We start from the raw sequence: 19,534 nt of genomic DNA, 5'->3' as shown, positions 1-19,534 counted from the left end.
GACTTTGAGTCAACCACATGATGGGGCTCATTAAATGGGACACAGCCTGGAGAGTACTTAGCACAGTGCCTGGCATTTAGAAAATGATCAATAATATTGTTTATGATTAAGGATTATTCTTGTGTCATTGGGGAATGAATGGAGCATTAAGAGTCTTCTGTTTTGTTGCTGTAGCAAAAAACCGTGGTGGCATTGTTATAACTTGTAGAAATAGTGTCAGAGACAAATAATAGTTATCGTCAACAAAACCATCTGTCAATGGATTACACAAACTCAAAGAGTAAGAGCCTCTTCTGTTTATCAAAGCAGTGGCTAAAACATATCAATTATATGGACAGAAATATCATAGGTATTAAATTAAGTCAACGAAAACAATCATTTTACATTAAGCTCTCTTAAACTCCTAGGAAATCTTAGAATTTATCCAGTCAACCACCTGGCTCATTAAGTCATTCTGCCCCTTCCCATGGTAAGGAAATCACCGTCCTTTGAGGTAACCCATTTCAGCTTGAGACTATTCCTTTGACTGAATTGAAAGGGATTTCTCTGGTGCTTACATTCTTTGGACCAAGTTCCACACTCCGGAGCCAAATCTGGTACTTATCACTTTTGACCGATCTTCAAATATTTGATGGGATCGTCTATACTGCTCCTGCATTAACTTCTCCAGTCCCTTCCATGTTCACCATGCTACCGGATTGGTGTGGCCATATCCTGGCCACATATCCTATTGTGCTTCAAGCACAGCACAGCCCCTTTCTTTACAAAATAGCTCATCCACCCTGTACTCTGCCCTCTGGCAAATCTACAGCCACATAAATTCCCCAGACTGTATAGCTAGATCAAAGTAGTCTCAATATGTTCTCCAGCCCATTCCTGTGCATGAGAGCACATTTCAAAGCAAAGTGATTTGATCTCTTCCCTGGGTTCTGTTCTGCAGGTCAGAATCACGTCCCCATGATACTGAAAGCAGTGTGAGAAACTGGAACTCCAAGGTGCAGTGCCTGGAGAATTTACACCTGGATGTCCCATTGACTTAGTTCTCCCTACAGTGAATGGAGTCCAAACAATACAGAACCCTGCAACTAAATGAATGTGCTTTTTAACATTCATTTCAAAATTATGTTGAGCACGGCAAAGAGTCTGAAGTTTTATCCTACTTGCATGCTAGCAAGTGAGCTGTGAGCCTGCCCCAGTGTCATGGGTACTTCCAGATGACACGAGATGCCTGGGTGAGAGACAAAGGAGCTTATTACCCCAGACACAGCAAGCAGGCTGAGCTTCATGTTCCTGTGGTTTCCACTTGTCTCTCATGTTCCACAAGGACAGGGCTGAGGACTCAGCAGGTGTGCATCACAGCTGAGAAACCTGGAGGTTAAAATCCCCCAGTCTTTCATAATGGGCTGCAAGTGAGCTTACCCAGCTTTTACCCTGGAGGGAGACATAATCTTTATCACACTGGGCAGCAAACAAACCTGCCCTTCACTCTGGGGGGGTCGCTATCTATCTTTTCCAAGGCCATTCATTATACAGATATCCTTGAAAAGGGAATCTAGAACAAAAGCTGGCAGTGCCTCTCCTCATAAAACTTGCAAAGCATAAGAGACCCACGGAGAACAATCTCCCAGTACATCGTAGGATTTTATTTGGGTAATACTTAATTTCTACAGAACATCAAACCATTCAGTAAGTATCTATTGAATGAACACTGTATGCTCAGCACTTGCCTATGTACTGTGGAGGGTGAAAAGTCATAAGGAGTCCTAATCCATAGGACTGGTTGCCACCAAAGATGTAGGTGACTTGGCTCAAGGTGAGTGTACAGCCTGAGAAGAGCACAGATCCCAATAAGAATCAGAAACACACTTCAGGCACAAGTAGAATAGAAGATGGGATCAAAAGAGGAGAAATCAAGCAAGCCCTCAGTGGTCAAGGGAGGTCCATGGAGCAGGGCTTTGAGTGAGTGCAGACACTGGGCTGCCTGAGTATAGTTGGCCTGGTCTGTGAGACCTGGGCAATGGGAGAAGCCTGTGTGGCCAGAACAAGTGTCTTGCTATCATTCTTTATAATTCTGGGTGCTGGTAAATGGAGAGGTCTTTGTTTCCTCAGTGCTTAGAGGATGGAGGTGTGTAGGCGTGAAGGTAGGAGCCAGGAGTTTGTAAGGTACAGGTATGTGTAACAGAGTGTGCCTTATAAGAGAGGGACTTGGAGGAGCTCTATCAATGTGGGGGTTGGAGAGGGCTCGGCATATATAGAGTTAATTTCCCTTATAAAATATACATTTGTCTGTAATGCTGCACACTATAAGGGTAGTATAGGGTGAGAACAGTGGCAACATATGGGAAAACCAACATCTGGTCATGCTATGAGGAGCTTGTGTGGGAGGCTTGGATCACATCCTGGATGATCGTTGTCCTGGTCACCAGCCAGGCATCCTCATGACTGTCAACGTGTTGTGAAGTGGACTTAGACTGGAGGAGCTGTGGAAATCCTTACATTGTTACCTCAAAGGCTCAGGGAGCTTGCATAACAGACTTTCTGTCCAGTTTTGAGGGGAGTTGCATTGTACTAGAGCACATGTTGCAGACAGCCTCAGTGGAGCTTCTAAAATTCAGAAATCAAGATTAGTGTTTAGTCAAGCTCTAAGACATGTTGAAACTCCTAAGAACTGAGAGTCTTTTTTGAGGGGTAGGGCAGACCCTAGCAGCCATGCTTCAGCTGGTGAAGGGTCTCCACATTGAAGGTCTTGAAAATGCGCTGCGACCAGGAAGCACTTCAGAGTCCCCATTGAGGCCACATTATGCTCCAGAAACTGGAGACAGCCAGGAGTCAGTGCTGTGCCCTAGAAAGGAAGAACTTCAAATTAGTTTGAAGAATATGACAGTAAAATATAAACATATAAAATATGCAGTTTTTGAGAGGCAATAGAAATTAATAGAAAATTTTAGATCTGATGTGAGGGTGACCACACATCTCAGAGCAAGACATCTCTCTCTTTGGCAGAAGGCTGAGAGGGAAAAAGTTACCCATGAAGGAGTTGCAATCACCCTAGTGGGGCATCCAGACCTGCCATTGATATCACATGCTGTGCCTTCTGTCAGGAAGATCCTCCCCAGCCTACTGCTCTTCCTTTTCCTCTTCTTCTTCTTTTTTTTTTTTTTTAAAGATTTTATTTATTCATCAGAAACACAGAGAGAAAGGCAAAGACATAGGCAGAGGGAGAAGCAGGCTCTGTGAGGAGCCTGATGCAGAACTTGTTCCCGCGACTCCAGGACCATGACCTGAGCCAAAGGCAGATGCTTAACCACTGAGCCACCTGGGTGCCCCTTCTTTTCCCTCTTCTTGCAAAACACCTACTCATGTTTCCATGTTCAGTTCAGAAGCTCCACCCCCACCCCCACCCCACTGCCTAGGGTAGGATTGGCCACTCTCTCCTTTGAGTGCTCAGGTACACTGTATGTAGATATATTCCATTGAGATTGGTGCACCTTTTCATTTGCATGAAGAATTTCTTCTCCAGCCCTGAAAGGACATGGACTTTGTTTTGCTGTCAGATTCCTCAGCCCCTGCCCCAATGTTTGCTATAAAATCAGTACTTGACAAATGTTGGATGGCTGACCTCCTGTTAAGAGGCTCACGTTGACTCCCATTCCCACCCAGATTCCCAGAAGAAGAAAGTACAGGGCAGGTGCTGAGTCGTATGCTGTAAGAACTAGTGTGGATTTCCAGGACCTACTGGGAAAAGGAAAATGAGGAAGGAAACAATTCCCGGTCTCTAACCAGAAGAGGCAGGGAGGACACATTGCTGAGCACCAAGCCAACTCTCACCTAAAGGGTCCCGAGTCACTGATGACAGGACCTCTTAGAGCAGGGATGGCTGGAAGAAGCAACTGTTTCCAGTCAGAGGGGAAAATGAGAAGAAGGAGGCACAATCAGCCCACAGCTTCCTTGGGGGGAAGGCTGCCAAGGGCCTCTCTGTCATTTGACTTTCCCCATCACAGATAAGCCTTTATAATGAAGCCCTTGAGGTCAAGGTAAGTAAGTTGGAAGGCCTAATTGCCAACTGGTATCTCTCTTACCCTGCCTGAAATTCCACCCATCACAAAGTCGGAGAATTTACAAACATCAAATGCAAATGCCTTGATATTCTGAGGTGAATGGAATGGACACAGGTTCTCTGTCCAGACTAGCTTGTGGCAGGAGTGCCAGCAAAGACACCACTAGGAACTTTTGGTGCCTAGAATGCCAGCCATGGGGTGTGGGCCTCCCTGGACTCCCTCAGATCCAGTTTTCTGCTCCATGTTAGAGCTACCCTTCCAGATGCTAGAGAGATGGTTTGGTACAAACCCCATTCCAGTGGGAATTCTGTGAACTCCAGATGTATCTCTCAGATTATTGTGGGGCTGCTGAGGCCCATGGCCAGTGGAAGACCACCATACTCACCTCCTACTAGCCTGCTATGTCTCCAGTCCCCACCCTTCCTGGGGTGGTAAGCACATCCTGTCAGGACCTTTCCCATGTTCCAACCTTCTACACCGCAGCTCTCCCTTTTCACTGAGGTCCTCACCCAGGGGTTGCTCTTGGCAGGGTGTGCCCCTGGCCCCACCCCTCTGTGGCCAGAGCAGCAGTTATCACTGCTGTGGTTTTATGATCCAGCTTTTTGGTGACTTCTAATGGACTGGGTACAAATAACTGAGGCCAATAGCAGATGGAAACCAACAGATAAATTCTCCCCTTTCCTGTCCCCATCCCCCATAATGGATTGTTTGGAAAGGCAGTAGTCTTGGCATCCCTGACAATATCCATGAGACTGGGTAACCCACTTGGGAACACACCAGATTGAGATATATTTGTTCCCTCCCCTTCTGGGCCTCACCCTATGTTTGCCCTCATCACAGCTTCCCCAGATTTCACTCCCAGGATAGTGTGAGCTGTGATGCTTGCAGGCTCAGTCTAATGCTGGGAGCCTGGGAGGAGGAGGCTCTATTACCCACAGAAAGTATAGGGGGAGAAAGGGAAGGACAGATTCTTTTTTTTTTTTTTTTTTTTTTTTTTTTGAGGACAGATTCTAATACTCCAAAAATATAATGGCTTAGGACCATTATCATTTTGGACCCTTATCATTCTCCAGAGGCCCCATGATATGGGTTACCTGCCTTCAGGCAAATCTTGGGGACATTTTGTCATGAGCCCCTGCATGCAGGAATGGGGGTCCCTATGCTTGCTTGCTCTGTAACTTCATGCTAGAGAGACTGAAGGGTGAGGTAGGAGAGGGCCCTGAGTCCCCTACTCCAGGGACCCATGGACATGAGACACATGGCTCCTTGGGAAGCTGAGCACAGAGCCTGGCCCCTCTGCCAGACCCTCTTTGAGAATTCCTTCTATTTTTTTGTCCACATCCCCTGCCAGAGTTAGATGAGAGGCCAATATGGAGAACAAAGCAGGCTTCGTGTGGCCCGTGGACAAAGTCACCACTGGTGAGGAGCCAGGCCAACTTGAAGCCTCACCCAGACATACTATGCAAAGACCTCGGGCACATTATCCAACAGTTCAATCTTTAGTTTACTTGTTCATCAAATGGGAATGCTGAAGACCAAGGAAATTGTGAAAGACTTCAAAATGGGCCTGTGGGAACCTCAAGTGTCTTTTCAATGGCATGTTGGACATTCCGTGGAAGTTCAAGGGTTATCAGATTCCATAGGAGTGTGTGCTTTGGATGGTCTCTGCTGAGACTGTTTTACAATTTGGTAGAGATAGAAGTGAGTCTATAGAAAATTTATAAGGTGCCTATAGACACATGTATTAGTCTTACTTAGGGCAACACAAATCAGTTTTGTCTGGTTGAGAATGTAAGTCTCTATACACCAAATCTGAATTTGAACTAGTTTTTTTTTTTTTTTTTTTTTTTTTAAAGATTTTATTTATTTATTCATAAGAGGCAGAGAGAGAGAGAGAGAGAGAGAGAGAGAGAGAGGCAGAGACACAGGCGGAGGGAGAAGCAGGCTCCATGCAGGGAGCCTGATGTGGGACTTGATCCCGGGTCTCCAGGATCACACCCGGACTGAAGGCGGCGCTAAACCGCTGAGCCACCCGGGCTACCCTTGAACTAGTTTTTATTTACCTTTTAGCAGTTCCCCTTAATTAATGATTTATATTAATGACTTACATAAAATATTCACTGTGTGTTGATTTTACAGAAAAGTCATGATTTTACCTTTTCGAAAATTATCCTTGAAAACATGGACTATGAGTAGTCATATACTCTAGCATGAGGTTACAGTCATATCAAGTGACTTCAATGAGGCTGTGTATATGAAGTATGTGACATCGAGGATGTAAAGTACAGGACGCCAAAGTCTAACATGGAGTAAAGGCACACAGGGGAAAGGGGAGGAGGGAATTATAGCTGAGTTGTGCCAGAGGCTATACTGCATAGCCTTTTCTAATATTGACAGCAACCCTGCATGGTAGTCATTATTAACCTGGTATCATGAAGGGAGCTCCGACCTCTGGGTCTTGGGGAACTTGACCCAAACCAAGATGGTGGGAGGTAAAGCAGAGGAGACCCAGGTCTGTCTAACTCCAAAAGCCCATGTTTTTAACACCAAACCACCTTACAAAGGCCAAGAAACAGTGCCACCCTGTTGTGGTGGGGAGGAAACATCTGTAAATGAGGATGGGTGCCTACAAGTGAAGAGTGAGAAGGTGCTCAGAGTCCTGGCCACCCAGCAGGGAGCCAGGAGGAAGGTGGGGTGAGTAGTGAAAGAAGATGGCAATGGGATAATACTGAGTGAGGACTTCCAGCCTTGGGCAGACACCTGCTTTATTCCCTCAGCCTCCTTCCTGCTCCCCTGCCCTCTGAAAACTGAATGAAAGGAAATTGAAATTCCCATTAACTTCATACTTTTACCCAAGCAAGGACATTGACATTTTCAAAGACCAAAAAAAATGACTCTTCCAGGTCATGGGCAATGTCAGTAAGGAGACAGAACAGAGGCCCTTGACCCCTAGGATCACTCACTTTCCCCCAACTATATTCCCTCTGAATGTTTTAGAATGGCAAACACACTGAGTATAATTTATAGTATAATTTATCAAACCAGCAGCCAAGTGCGTTAATTTTTAAAGACTATAAATCCTGTTTACTTTTCAAAACAAGGATGCAAGCCTGGTAGAGAACAGTCAAGACTGATGCAATATTAATAAACCTTAATTGCTTTATTATTTACATTGACAAAACAAGTGAAGGCCATTAAAAAAGAAAGACAAGCCTATATGAGTTCTATTGTGTTGTTATGTGCCACTCTGCTTTGAAAGAGTACCTGTGGGCTTTCAATATTTAACTACACACATCAGTGCTGTCTCAACCAAACCAACATCTACCTCAGACTCAGTGGCCTCGTGAGTGATTTCTCAGGGTTCTCCAATATGCCTTTAACTGGTAGTATGTTATTGTTAATCTGGGGTGCTCATTCAATTTATCATTGCGATATTTAAAATTACTATTTCCCTCTTCCCTTCACCTTCCATCTCACACACCCCCGACCAATGATTTTGAAATATAAGAGATAAAAAAAAAGAAAGAAAGAAAAGGAAAAAAAGAGATATATGGGGTTTTTCCTGGAGGAGAAACAATGTTCTTAGTATGTAAATGGGAACTAAATGTCAAGCTTTAAAAATGGAAGTGTGTCTTCTAAAATTGTGAAACCAGGACATTTCCAACAGACCATTTTTCTTCTCTTGACCTTTTAGTTCCATGATCTACTAGAGGTCATTTCATTTGTAGCCCTCTGAGGAAAAGTAGCTACATTTTTACTCAAATGCACACTCAGGGTGAAGGAGGGGAATAGGCGACTAATCAACCCTCTTCATCAAAGACTGCTCCAAATAGCTTTTGAATGACTGTGAAGACAAGTTAATAGTAGATCATGCTTCCCTATGATGAAGTGCTATAATATAACTACTTTTTTTTTTTTTTTTAGAATTCTAGTCTTCACATTTTCCTAAAGGAAATAGAGCATACAAAATACAAAAATGGGGAATAATAATGAATTCTTAATAATCATATAGATACCTCTTTTAATTTGACTTTAAAAATGATACATTGGTTTTTATATAAGAAAAAAATTCATCCTACTTGGTTTTAGTAATTAGAGTTCATGGAAAAATTTCATTGTCACTTAGTCACTTGGCATTTTGTCCTGGCCAGCTAAAGTAATCACTTCATTAATAAATATCCTGTGAACAAAAAAAAATTTAGGGGCAGCATAGTCATTTTTCTAGTGTTTATTCTTTTCTTTTTCCTAATGTTTATTCTTAACTGAATCTTACTTAGTCTTACTAAGTGATTAGTCTTACTGAGTAAACCACTTCCAATAACTAAATGAGAGACACAATATTCATTTTATCAATATTTAAATATATTATTTACTAATATTTATTTTACCAGATTATTTGATTCTAAAAAGGTACTCATTAAAAGATATATATGGTGTGTGTTGCCCATAGGTGTATGTGTGTGTGTGTGTGTATGCCTGTGTTCATAAGTGTGTGTGAGTGTATATGTGTATGAATGCATGCATGAGTGTGTGTCCATGTATAACTTGTGGTAGTAGCCTGATTAGTGGCTGTACCTCTACATACAGGGAGGATCTTCAAGTTCTCCTGTAAGCCTTCTGCTCCTTTTAATATCTACATACAGTGAAATCATTTATCACTTGGCCAAAACCAAGCATAAGAATCATTTTCCCTATAGTGGGCAAATGATAAAATCATCATCATCATCATCATCATCATCATCGTCATCGTCATCATTATCATATCAACTATTGAGACAACTATGGCAGATCATGCTTTATGTTTGAAAATTAATTTCTGGACACTGTATCAATAGCAAAAATATTATCTACCACCCAAGAGTCAACATATTCCAATAGAGAACAACGATAAGGCAGTACAGTAGTATATGCTAGGAATGAATACTTGAAAAGTGCTGCTAAAATTCTGCATTTTAATTAATTGTGAGTCCTCTGACAATCAGGACTGGGTCAGTCTCAATTCTGGGTTATGAGTGGTCTACCTAAGACTAAAGTAACAAAAAACATTTTGTTGGTAGTAGAGGATTTCTGGTTATTTTTTAAGAAAATGTTAATGTTGGGCAGCCCTGGTGGCCCAGCGGTTTAGCGCTGTCTTCAGCCTAGGGTGTGATCCTGGAGACCTGAGATCAAGTCCAATGTCGGGTTCCCTGCATGGAGCCTGCTTCTCCCTCTGCCTGTGTCTCTGCCTCTCCCTCTCTCCTTCTCTCTCTCTCTCTGTGTCTGTCATGAATAAATAAAATCTTAAAAAAAAAAAAGAAAATGTTAATGTCTTTGAATATGATAGCAATTTCAAATTCTGACAGCATATTCCAGAATGCTATGATTTTAAAGATATCACTTTATGGCAAAGGTCACCCTGGTCATCATTACATACCTCTTTCTGTGAAGGTCTGGGTGTGGGTTGTGTTCAGTAGTGCTTAAGCATTGCTTTTGGGCTTTACTGAGTGTATAACTTGCTTAGACTATCTTCATGTCCTGGCAATGGGAAAAGAACACCTCAAATCTCCTTTTCCTGCCAGTCACAACTCTACTAATTAACCATTTCACTAACTGTGCCACGAGAACTTGTTAACTACCCCTGAGTTTAGCAGCTGTTCACTGATGGCAAAAACAAAACAAAACAAAACAAAACAAAAGCGCCTACCAAAACCCAAACCAAACCAAACCAAATCAAAACAAAACAAAAAAAAACCCAAACAAACACAACCTGGAAGTGAATTTCAAATAAAATTGACTTAGCTACTGCATACCAGGTATACTTCATAGAATTTTCCCCCTATGCTTATCTTTGTTCAAGTATCTCAGTTTTGTTTTGACTGTTGTAACTTAACAGGAACCAGGCAGAGAATTACAACAAAGACTACAACAAGGCAGAAATTTGAATATTTTGGTCTTTATCCAAGAGAAAGAAAAAATTGAACAGATCCCTTTTTGCCTGCACAAAAAAGCTAGTAATTTCACTGCTGTGAGATGTGAGTAACCATAACTAGCACCATATTAGCCTAGCTACTATAGACTGTGAAATGGAGACATGAGGTACGCCAATGGGCAACACTGGTCAGGAAGTTCTAAGAATAAAGAGCTATTCTGGACCAAAATTAGCTTATGCTTCTATTCTAAGTCAATTATTTCTGTCTTGCTTTTACCTAAGTTCGAGTTAAAATGTCAGACCAAAAAAATGTTTGTGATTAACAAATATTAGGATATATCAAGAAGGTATTTTTGAATTATATTCTTTCAAGAATTAAGATCAAACAGCTATAACATAGTCTGAAATGCAGTAAATTAGGATGCAACATAGAAAAATGGTAAGGAATATGTGTTTTGCATCACACAAAACCTGGGTTTGTTGTGCCCTGGCTTTGCTATATACACCGGCTTTATGACCTTGGATAGTTAACCCAAGGCTCGGATTCCTCAGCTGTAAAAGAGGAAGGAGAGGAATTGTTTTTTCATAGATTTGTTGTACGGTATGATGTCTAGTAAAGAGTAGCACTCAGTAAGAGTTAATTGTGATTATTATATTTATTCAATATTTAGCTAATATTTATTCATCTTAAAAATATTTACTGAGCATCTTGCTGTATGGCAGGTATACTCTTCCAGGGCTAAAGGCACAACAATGGGGGTGCCTGAGTAGCTTAATTGGTTAACCATCTGCCTTTGGCTCAGGTCATGATCTCAGGGTCCTGAGATAAGCCCTGCATCAGGCTCTCTGCTCAGTGGGGAGCCTGCTTCTCCCTCTGCCTCTGCCCCTCTCCTCTGCTGGTGCTCTCTCTCTCTCTCTCTCTTTCTCTCTTACACACACACACACACACACTCTCTCTCTCTCTCAAATAAATAAATAAATAAATAAATAAATAAATAAATAAATAAAATCTTAAAAAATAATTAAAGGCACAGTAATGAGTCAACAATTGCTACAAGTTACTGAGTTTTGACCATGTGCCAAGTGCACGCTATGCAATGACACATTTCAAACTCACAACTCAGTAATAGCATTATTGCTTTGTAGATGAAGAAACTGAGAAAAAGTTAAATAGCAGAAGGACATGGATCTGAGATTTGAAACCTAGGTGCCCCAGCCCAAGACCTTAACCATTATACAGGTTCTAGTGCATGAGTCACAAAATAAATAAGTGAACAAGTTAATGAATTCAGAGGTTGAGTATGGCCAGAAAGAAAAGAGCCTCCGCATAAGGCACTAGAGAATGAGACGAGCCTGGGGGAAGAGAGGCCACCGAAGGCCTCTAGGACAAGGTGAGGTCAGAGCAGAGGTCTTGGTAACATGAAAACCAGAACCAGGCTAAGGTCTGCACGCAAGAACTGCTTCCCAGGAGGAGAGAACAGCATGAATAGATAAAGGCCTTGCAGCAAGCTTGGATTCATCTGAACATTAATTTTCTATATGAATTTTCTCAAGGACTCCATGCCTACCCTATTACTGATTCTTTCCCTGTTACCCTTCCATGTTGCTTTATCTTCTTCTCAGTCCCCTTCTCTGTTTCTCTCAGTGCCTTTTCTTGCCAATTTCCTACTTCACCAGAGAGTATGAGCACGAGGGGAGAGGATGGGGAAAGCAAATGGGAGAGAAAGTCAAGAAAATGGGAGGGGAAGACAAGATATGACGTGCTACTGCAGATGCTGCGTGCTGTCATATAATAGGCTTGAATCTGTGAAGTTGGAATTCATCAGGAGCTCTACCCCCTCCTCTCCTGCCTAATAACAAACTCAAAGCTAAGTTTCATATTCAGTTGTAGTAGCTTCCATGAGCCCAGGCATTTGGGTGTGAATAGTCCTTTAAACCTCGTAACTTCATTACTCAAGTCTTATATTGCATCTGTACTTCTTTTACATGCTACACTTCCATTTGGGGTGTAGATATAGAATGCAAATACATTTAAATAAGCAAATAAAGGGTGGCCTGGGTGGCTCAGCAGTTTAGCGCCACCTTCAGCCTAGGGCCTGATCCTGGAGTCCTGGAATGGAGTCCCACGTCGGGCTTCCTGCATGGAGCCTGCTTCTCCCTCTCTCTGGCTCTCTCTCTCTCTGTGTCTCTCATGAATAAATAAATAAAATCTTTAAAAACAAACAAACAAACAAACAAACAAACAAAGGTGCTGTGGTTATTGTTTGCAAAGTGTCCACCATGATTTCGCTCTGTGGATAGGTCTATGGGTAGGGCCTCCCACACTGATTCTAAGGATCTTTCCGTTTCTTTTAATCCTGAAAACAAGCCCAAGTTAGCCTCCTGGTGGAGGGAGAGATTCCAGCTTTCCAGATTTTCCCACCATTTCAAGTTAAGTCCCAGATCTGGAAATGAGGCCATGATGGATTCTCCAGCTGCAGCCAAGCTGGTCCAGACAAAAAGCCCTCTGGCCAAGATAGAGAACAATGGGAAATAATAAGTGTTTTGTTTTATGTTGCTAAGTTTTGGCATGGCTTGTGATAATAAAAGCTAATTGATAAAAACAATAGCGTTTTCTCCAGGTAAAATACTTGAAAGTAAATATACTGCCATATTCTGAATTATATTATTAACAAACTGCTTAACTTTTCACTAATGTAACCAGTTCATAATTTTTAGTAATGAACTTTCCTGATGATATTGAAGGGATGCTTATTAAATGTGAAGAGGGCAGGAAATTAAGAATGAATGATATAATTAAGATGAAATGGATGTTTGAAAAGCCAAAATAATAAATAAGATATATTCAACAAATTGAAATTCATTAATATATTAAATATGGAGTCTGAGGTCATTAGTCTATAATATCTACAGCATACATATTGCATGGCTTCTTGTGTCTCATCTGAAGCATTTGAGGATAAACATTTTGGGCAAATTATCTCCTTTGGTGCAGAGAAGATGAGAAAAAAACACAAGGAGGGGCACTTGGGTGGCTCAGTGGTTGAGCGTCTGCCTTTGGCTCAGGTTGTGATTCCGGGGTCCTGAGTCTGCCTTTTTCTCTGCTGTTCTCTCCCTGTGTGTCTTTCATGAATAAATAAATAATATCTTTAAAAAAACACACACACAAGGAAATGACAAGGTCACTTGGAGGACATCACTGGATATTGTATTAGTTAATGTTGGCTACATGCTCTGATAAGTAGATTGTAAATTATGGAATTATTAGCACATAAAAAGACACTATTGGGCAGCCCGGGTTGCTCGGCAGTGTAGCACTGCATTTGGCCCAGGGCCTGATCCTAGAGATCCAGGATCGAGTCCCAAGTCAGGCTCCCAGCATGGAATCTGCTTCTCCCTCTGCTCGTGTCTCTGCCCCTCTCTCTCTCTGTGTCTCTCATGAATAAATTTTTTAAAAAATCTTTAAAAAAAGACACTATTTATTAGTTTTGTTACAATACTGGGAAGGTGAGCAGATGTGAGAGAGTGGCCCTCCTCCATACAATCTTTCAGGAATCTAGGCTGACAGAGCTCTGCCGTCTTCAATATGTGGCTTCCAAAATTCCTGGCTCCCAGAATCCAATTCAATCCAGTATCCCTTCTCTATTTCAGCTGGCCAGAGGGGGAAGGACCATAAAGGATTCTGTGTGGGAGATATACTCATGTAGCTTTGAAATGGCAAGCATCAGTCTCTTTCTCTCATTCCATGGGTTAAAACTCAGTTATAGGACTATCCGACTTTAAGGAAGGCTGGGAACTCTTTATGTGTTAGGAAGAAAGGAACGAGAGGGAACGGCCAAGGGCTAAGCCTTTTTACTCCAGCATCTCATATGTATGTGCACCTTCCCACCATTCTTTCTCATCCTAATTTCTGATGGACCCTGCCCTGCCCTTTCGCCATTTGTGAGCATAAGGCTACATTACTCAGGTGAGGTGAAGAGAAAAAAAAAAACAAAACTGTTCAGATCCATTCACTTAGAGAGTTATATTCAGTACGAATCAATACTGGAAATGACTGTAAAAAGGGAATAAAGTTCATATCAATAGTATCCAGAATGAGAGAGATGATCTTTATTGCTCTTCAATGATTATCTCAAACATGAAGTATTTCATTCAGTTTCCATCACACTTGCCAAAGGATAAGGTGGGTCACAAAACCAAGCCATGGGAAGAGAAGCTGAAGGAACTGGAGTTATTCAGATAGAAGAGCAAAGAAGGATCAATGGAGAGGCTGTAATTGTCTTTACATGAATTTTTTTTTAAATAAGCTTTTTCTGATAACAAAATTGCCTGGTGGAGGTGGGAGTGGGGATGTTATCTATATTTTCACCACCCAAAGACAAACCCTGTTAATATAACTGTTTTATAGTTCCTTTCAGACTATTTTCTATGCACAACTTTTTAAGATACTCTTGCATTTTATCTATTTTTCCCATTTGTGCATGTTTTTGTCATTTATGAGAGTAAGCATTTGCTTTATGTCTTTAAAGTCTTCAGAAATACCATTTCCTAAAAACACATACTGTTTCACTGGGAAGATATATATCACAGCCACTCACCACTCAAGATTTAGATTGCTTCTAAATTTTCACTGGTATAAATATCATTGGGATGCATGTTTGTGTGCAGAAGCCTTTTTCCTATTCATTTCATCAAAGTACTGTCTACTTGCATAAAATATCTTCAAGCGTATGCTAAATTTTTTCCAATATTTTTCTCTCACTGATAAATGGCTAAGAATCCATGTTTCATCAACCCTTCTCTAGGGTTTGATATTACTTAAAAATATTTTCTATTAAAGAGAGGAAATTCATAACTTGTTTTTTAATCTACATTTCATTGGTTATTAGTGAGATAAAACAGTTTTACAAGTTTATTAATCACTTACAGTTCTGCATTTGTGAATTTTTTTTACCTAATTTGGCCAATTAGTGTTTTCCTTATTGACTTATATGATATTACTATGTTGATCTTTTAGCACATCTGTCAAGTTTATTTTTTAGTTTCTTTGACTTTGTTAGTATTCATCAGTTTGTCAGTAGGAGTTCTATATCTTAATGTATTCAAAAAAGTTAACCTCTTCTATTTTTCTCTAACGTAACTTAATATAAGAAATTTCTTTCCAATTTACAGGGTGAATAAATGAATACACATTGATATTTTCTTCTACTTTTTTTAGAGTTGCTTTTTCCTTTTATATTTAATCCCTTAATGAAATTATTACAGTGTTTTGGAAGTCTCAGATTGCCTAAAACTTTATTTCAAGTTTGACATTGGTTTCTCAAATATCTATCTTCAAATATTTAAATGGATGGGATGTGTGCAGAATATGCGTTGGAAAATTAAGCCAACTTTGCATGGCTCTAAGAAAGAGAACTAGAACCAATGAGTTAAGTTATAGATTTTGGTTCCATAAATGGACGCACATTCTAAATGGTGATGACAGTGAAATATTTAAAAACTGTTATTACATGTTCTCCAAACATCCAAGGGGATGCCAGCTGTAAAAAAACAAAAAACAAACAAACAAAAAAAAAACCTGGCAATGCCCTTTATGTGTGACAAGATGAACATCAACCAAAGTTAAAACTACCTGCATATAAAATAGCCTACTTTGAGGTTAAAGGTGCAATGACCATATACCTCAGTTAGCCCACTACAGTCCTGGTTTATGTCTGTTGTCCAGGTGTTATTATTTGTAATGCCTTTTTTCCCCACTATTACATTCTTCAATTCCTCCATTCTTATTATTTAAATAACAGCCATAATTAAGCAGTGCTCTCTCAATAAAGTTATTCAGCTAAAGTGGGGTGGCTAACTTGTAGGGTGTGGAATATGGAATTCTGCCATTAAGGGACTGTACTAGTGGTTTCCCAGGTCCTGTTGTCAGGTTTTTATGGCTCATGCTGCATCCAGCTGTGCCCAGCTCCCTGTATCCTCTCCACAGCTCGGTAAGTACTTTGTGAGACTGTGTATATGCTTATGTTTCCCCAATAGAGCTCCCTCGTAATGTGGTATTTTGTTGTTTTCTTCCACTCATACTCCCTAGCTAGTGCCCAATATGTGGCAGGCTCAATTTGTCTTTGTAGAACATTCCCCCCACAAAAACTTGGGGAGGTGGGAGGCATCCCCACTGAGGATGGAGAAAGTTATCTGGTTGGGGTTAAACCGTTGACAACCATGAGATTTACATGGTTTATACCCATAGCCCATGGAAGCCCTAGTAAGGGACACAAAGTTTTCTGAAATTCTATCCCTTGACTCTACTTCAGTGTTTCCAAATCCTTCTGAGCCCTGAAGATAAAAGAGAAGACAAAAAAGTATGCTATATCATCCCTAGGCAACCTTAGAAGTAGATGGAGCAGCCTAACCATTTAGATAGGAAGCCTTCCATTATGCAGCATATCACTCAAGGATCTTTTGGAGGAAAACAAGAATGAGTGGGAATGTGATGATACACGGTAAGAAAATTTCACTTCTCTTAGTGTATTATATCTATGGCTAGAAGAAATAAAGAGAGTTTTGAATGATGAAGTGTTTACATCAATGAAGTTGACTGAGACTCCATATTAGGCAATAGGAGGTGGTGAATGCAGGACCCTCAGTTGCAGAAAGAATTTTCTAGACTGACCAATAAAATACGCCTCACTTTTTTTTAAAGGGCTTTAAGGAATCAGATTCACATTCTCAATCAGAGGACACTGCTCTAAGAATCTATAATAACAAATCTACAGAAATCTCAGGTGTTTAACAGATTAAAGTAGTTACTCATTCAGAGTCCACTGGGATCCCATGAGCTCTTCAGGCTAGTTGCCTTTTCATATAATGACAAAGGGACTCAAGCTTTATCTTCTCCTGGTGGCCAACCCAATCAATGTGGAAGGAAAGTGGGAGCTGGAGATTACACAGGGGGCTTATGGCACTTTTATGGCCAAGATGTGGCATAGCTCAGTTCCTCCTACATCCCATTGGCCACAACCGGTTACATGACACCAACTAACTGCAAAGGAGACTAGGAAATGAAAGGTTGCTCCTTGGTATATGATAAGCATTAAATGTCTCTGTTGTAAAACCATTACAAGTTAGAGAAAGCTAGAAGAAAAACTCACCTACAAGAGTCACATTTAGTAATATTAGATTGGGTACATAATATCCATATTCTGTGTAATACCTGATTAATCAGATATACAGGAAAAAAAAGATGGAGTGTTAACATACCAGTAGCTAGAATTCTTGCCTTTTTACAACTGCTTTCTAAACTCAGTTGCATCCATTTATATCTCCTCTTATAAATGATAAATGTTATTGGTTTCCCTAATTTCCTTTATTCTATATAGAGAAGTTTAACAGGCATCAAGATTGATTATAAACATACTTGTTAATGTTTTCAATCCAATTCAAGCACGAAGCGAGAGCTTACGATATTTCTATGACAAATCTAATTATTAATGGATTGCTTCTTCCATCCAACATCCTTGTTTTCCCTGTTAGGTTTAATTAAAAATCCATTTGAACCATAGCCTTACTGATATAATATTTCAAAAGCTCTATACTACATGAACAATGCATACATCTCTCTAGATGGCATCATTGTCCCATCATAACATGATGCTTTTTTATTACTTAGTACTTAAGAGCTCAGAGAGAAGATTCATTAAGCTCATTAATTCATATTTAATCATATCTATAATTTTAGAAGAGTGTATGTGGTTCATAAAGTAAGATGATGAGCTCTCAATAAAGGTTAGTTGGGCCACTTTCAGGCAATATTATGAACATAAGGCAATGACCCTTAAACAAGACCAAGATGACATAATGATAAATTAATATTTTGTCAAGTAAATGATAAAATTATTCCTTGTCTCCTTAAAGAAACTTTTCTTATCTGTACTTGAACAGTTCACTCAAATTTAAGAGTATTTAAATTCTTCAAGAATAAGAATATTTCAAACTACTCATCTGAAGATAGTTGTGAAGTACTACATTATATTTTGGTATCTATGAGAAAATTAATACTTCATATATTTAGTACAGTTACAAATCACAGAATCATTAAAGATTTAGTCGACTCTCCAACTCACCATGTAATATATTACCTGGGGTAGCATTACCACCAAATAACTATCTGTCTTCTGCTGGGAAGTTTTTAATAGACAGGGGTCCCCAGTTTCTCCCAGCTATTAAACTGTTAAAGTTAGTTGCTGGATGGAAGCTCACTTTCTTTTTTTTTTTTTAATATTTTATTTATTTATTCACGAGAGACACAGAGAGAGAAAGGCAGAGACATAGGCAGAGGGAAAAGCAGGCTCCATGCAGGAAGCCCAATGTGGGACTTGATCCTGGAATCTCCAGATCACGCCCCAAGCCAAAGGCAGATGCTCAACTGCTGAGCCACCTAGGAGTCCCTCAAGCTCACTTTCTTTTGAAGAAAACTTATCTTTACATAACTTCTTCTCAATTGATCTTAATTACACAATAATATAATAATATATATTATACATAATTGTAATACGTAATGTTCTTTAGTACTGCAATTTCTTTCTCCCAAGATAGCCATGATGTCTGCCCTTAATTTTTATCTCATCTGAAGCCCAAATACAATCCAATACTCCAACCATTAACGGTAAGACGGTCTGGAGACTCCCTACTACATTGGTTATCCTCTGAATTAATGATTCTCATCTAGGGACTTGGGATTCACCTAAGAGGAGAAGAGGGTTTTCCCCCACATGGTCGCCTCCTCCTAAGATTCTATGTTGCTTCCTGAGGGGAAAATGCCCTTTCTCCAGCCTGGAAATGACTACTGAGTGAGTCTTCATAACCGATGGATTTGTAGGAAAAAATTTACTTACAATGTACATTGAAACTTGTTAACAGCCTACTCTAATAGGACATCCAGATTTTAATATGGAAATCCAGATGCGGTATGAGCATTACAAAATATAATAAAGCTATTATCTCTCATATTATTTATTTCCTACCTGTAATAAAACAGCTATCATCAGAGGTTTTGCAGGCTTTACAAACCTGTAAATATACATGGTTTCTTTTTTTTAATAAAGATTTTTCTACATGGTTTCTTTTTTTTAATAAAGATTTTTCTTTATTTATTTATTTGACAGAGAAAGAGAGCACAAGCGGGGGGAGTTTCAGGCAGAGGGAGAAGGAGAAGCAGGTTCCCCACTGAGCAGGCAGCTCAATGTGGAGCTTGATCCCAGGACTCTGGAATCATGACCTGAGCTGAAGGCAGACACTTAACAGATTGAGCCACGCTGGTGCCCTTCATGGTTTCTTATTAACAGTGAAAATACAAGCATCCCTGACTTTTGATCTCTACCTTCTCATTCTTCTACTAAGTGCCTCTCCTACTCTGTTCTCAAATACATGCCACTTATTTCTTGAAGTCTGGAGCACACACACAAAAATCTGTACTCTGGTGTAGTGCTGGCTCTTTGAAAGTGTATTTCATCATTTAATTCCCACAAGAAGTGTTATGTGGGTGTAGTATTCTTACTTTACAAAGTAAAAA

At 40.2% G+C, this 19,534-nt stretch overlaps 1 protein-coding gene across 5 annotated transcripts in view; it reads right to left on the bottom strand.

Annotated features, from left to right (window-relative positions):
* The window catches only part of LOC112678481 (uncharacterized), an 81,709-nt gene that overhangs the window by 34,955 nt on the left and 27,220 nt on the right, over positions 1 to 19,534 (bottom strand). For 2 of the 5 annotated variants that reach the window (XR_007406959.1, XR_007406957.1), the window contains exon 2: positions 2,505 to 2,842. Coding sequence is in view for 1 of the 5 variants with exons in the window: in XM_049103699.1 (XP_048959656.1) it covers positions 2,830 to 2,842 (13 nt within the window). In the remaining 4 variants the exon portion in view is untranslated. Of the gene's footprint in view, positions 1 to 1,622; positions 2,843 to 19,534 lie in introns of those variants that run through there. The other 3 variants (XR_004810511.2, XM_049103699.1, XR_007406958.1) reach the window with 2 other exon arrangements.

This window comes from Canis lupus, chromosome 29 (assembly GCF_003254725.2).
Source record: "Canis lupus dingo isolate Sandy chromosome 29, ASM325472v2, whole genome shotgun sequence".
Classification (NCBI taxonomy): Eukaryota; Metazoa; Chordata; class Mammalia; order Carnivora; family Canidae; genus Canis; species Canis lupus.
The sequence above is the reverse complement of the archived record's forward strand: the minus strand, read 5'-3'. Positions and strand labels throughout refer to the sequence as shown.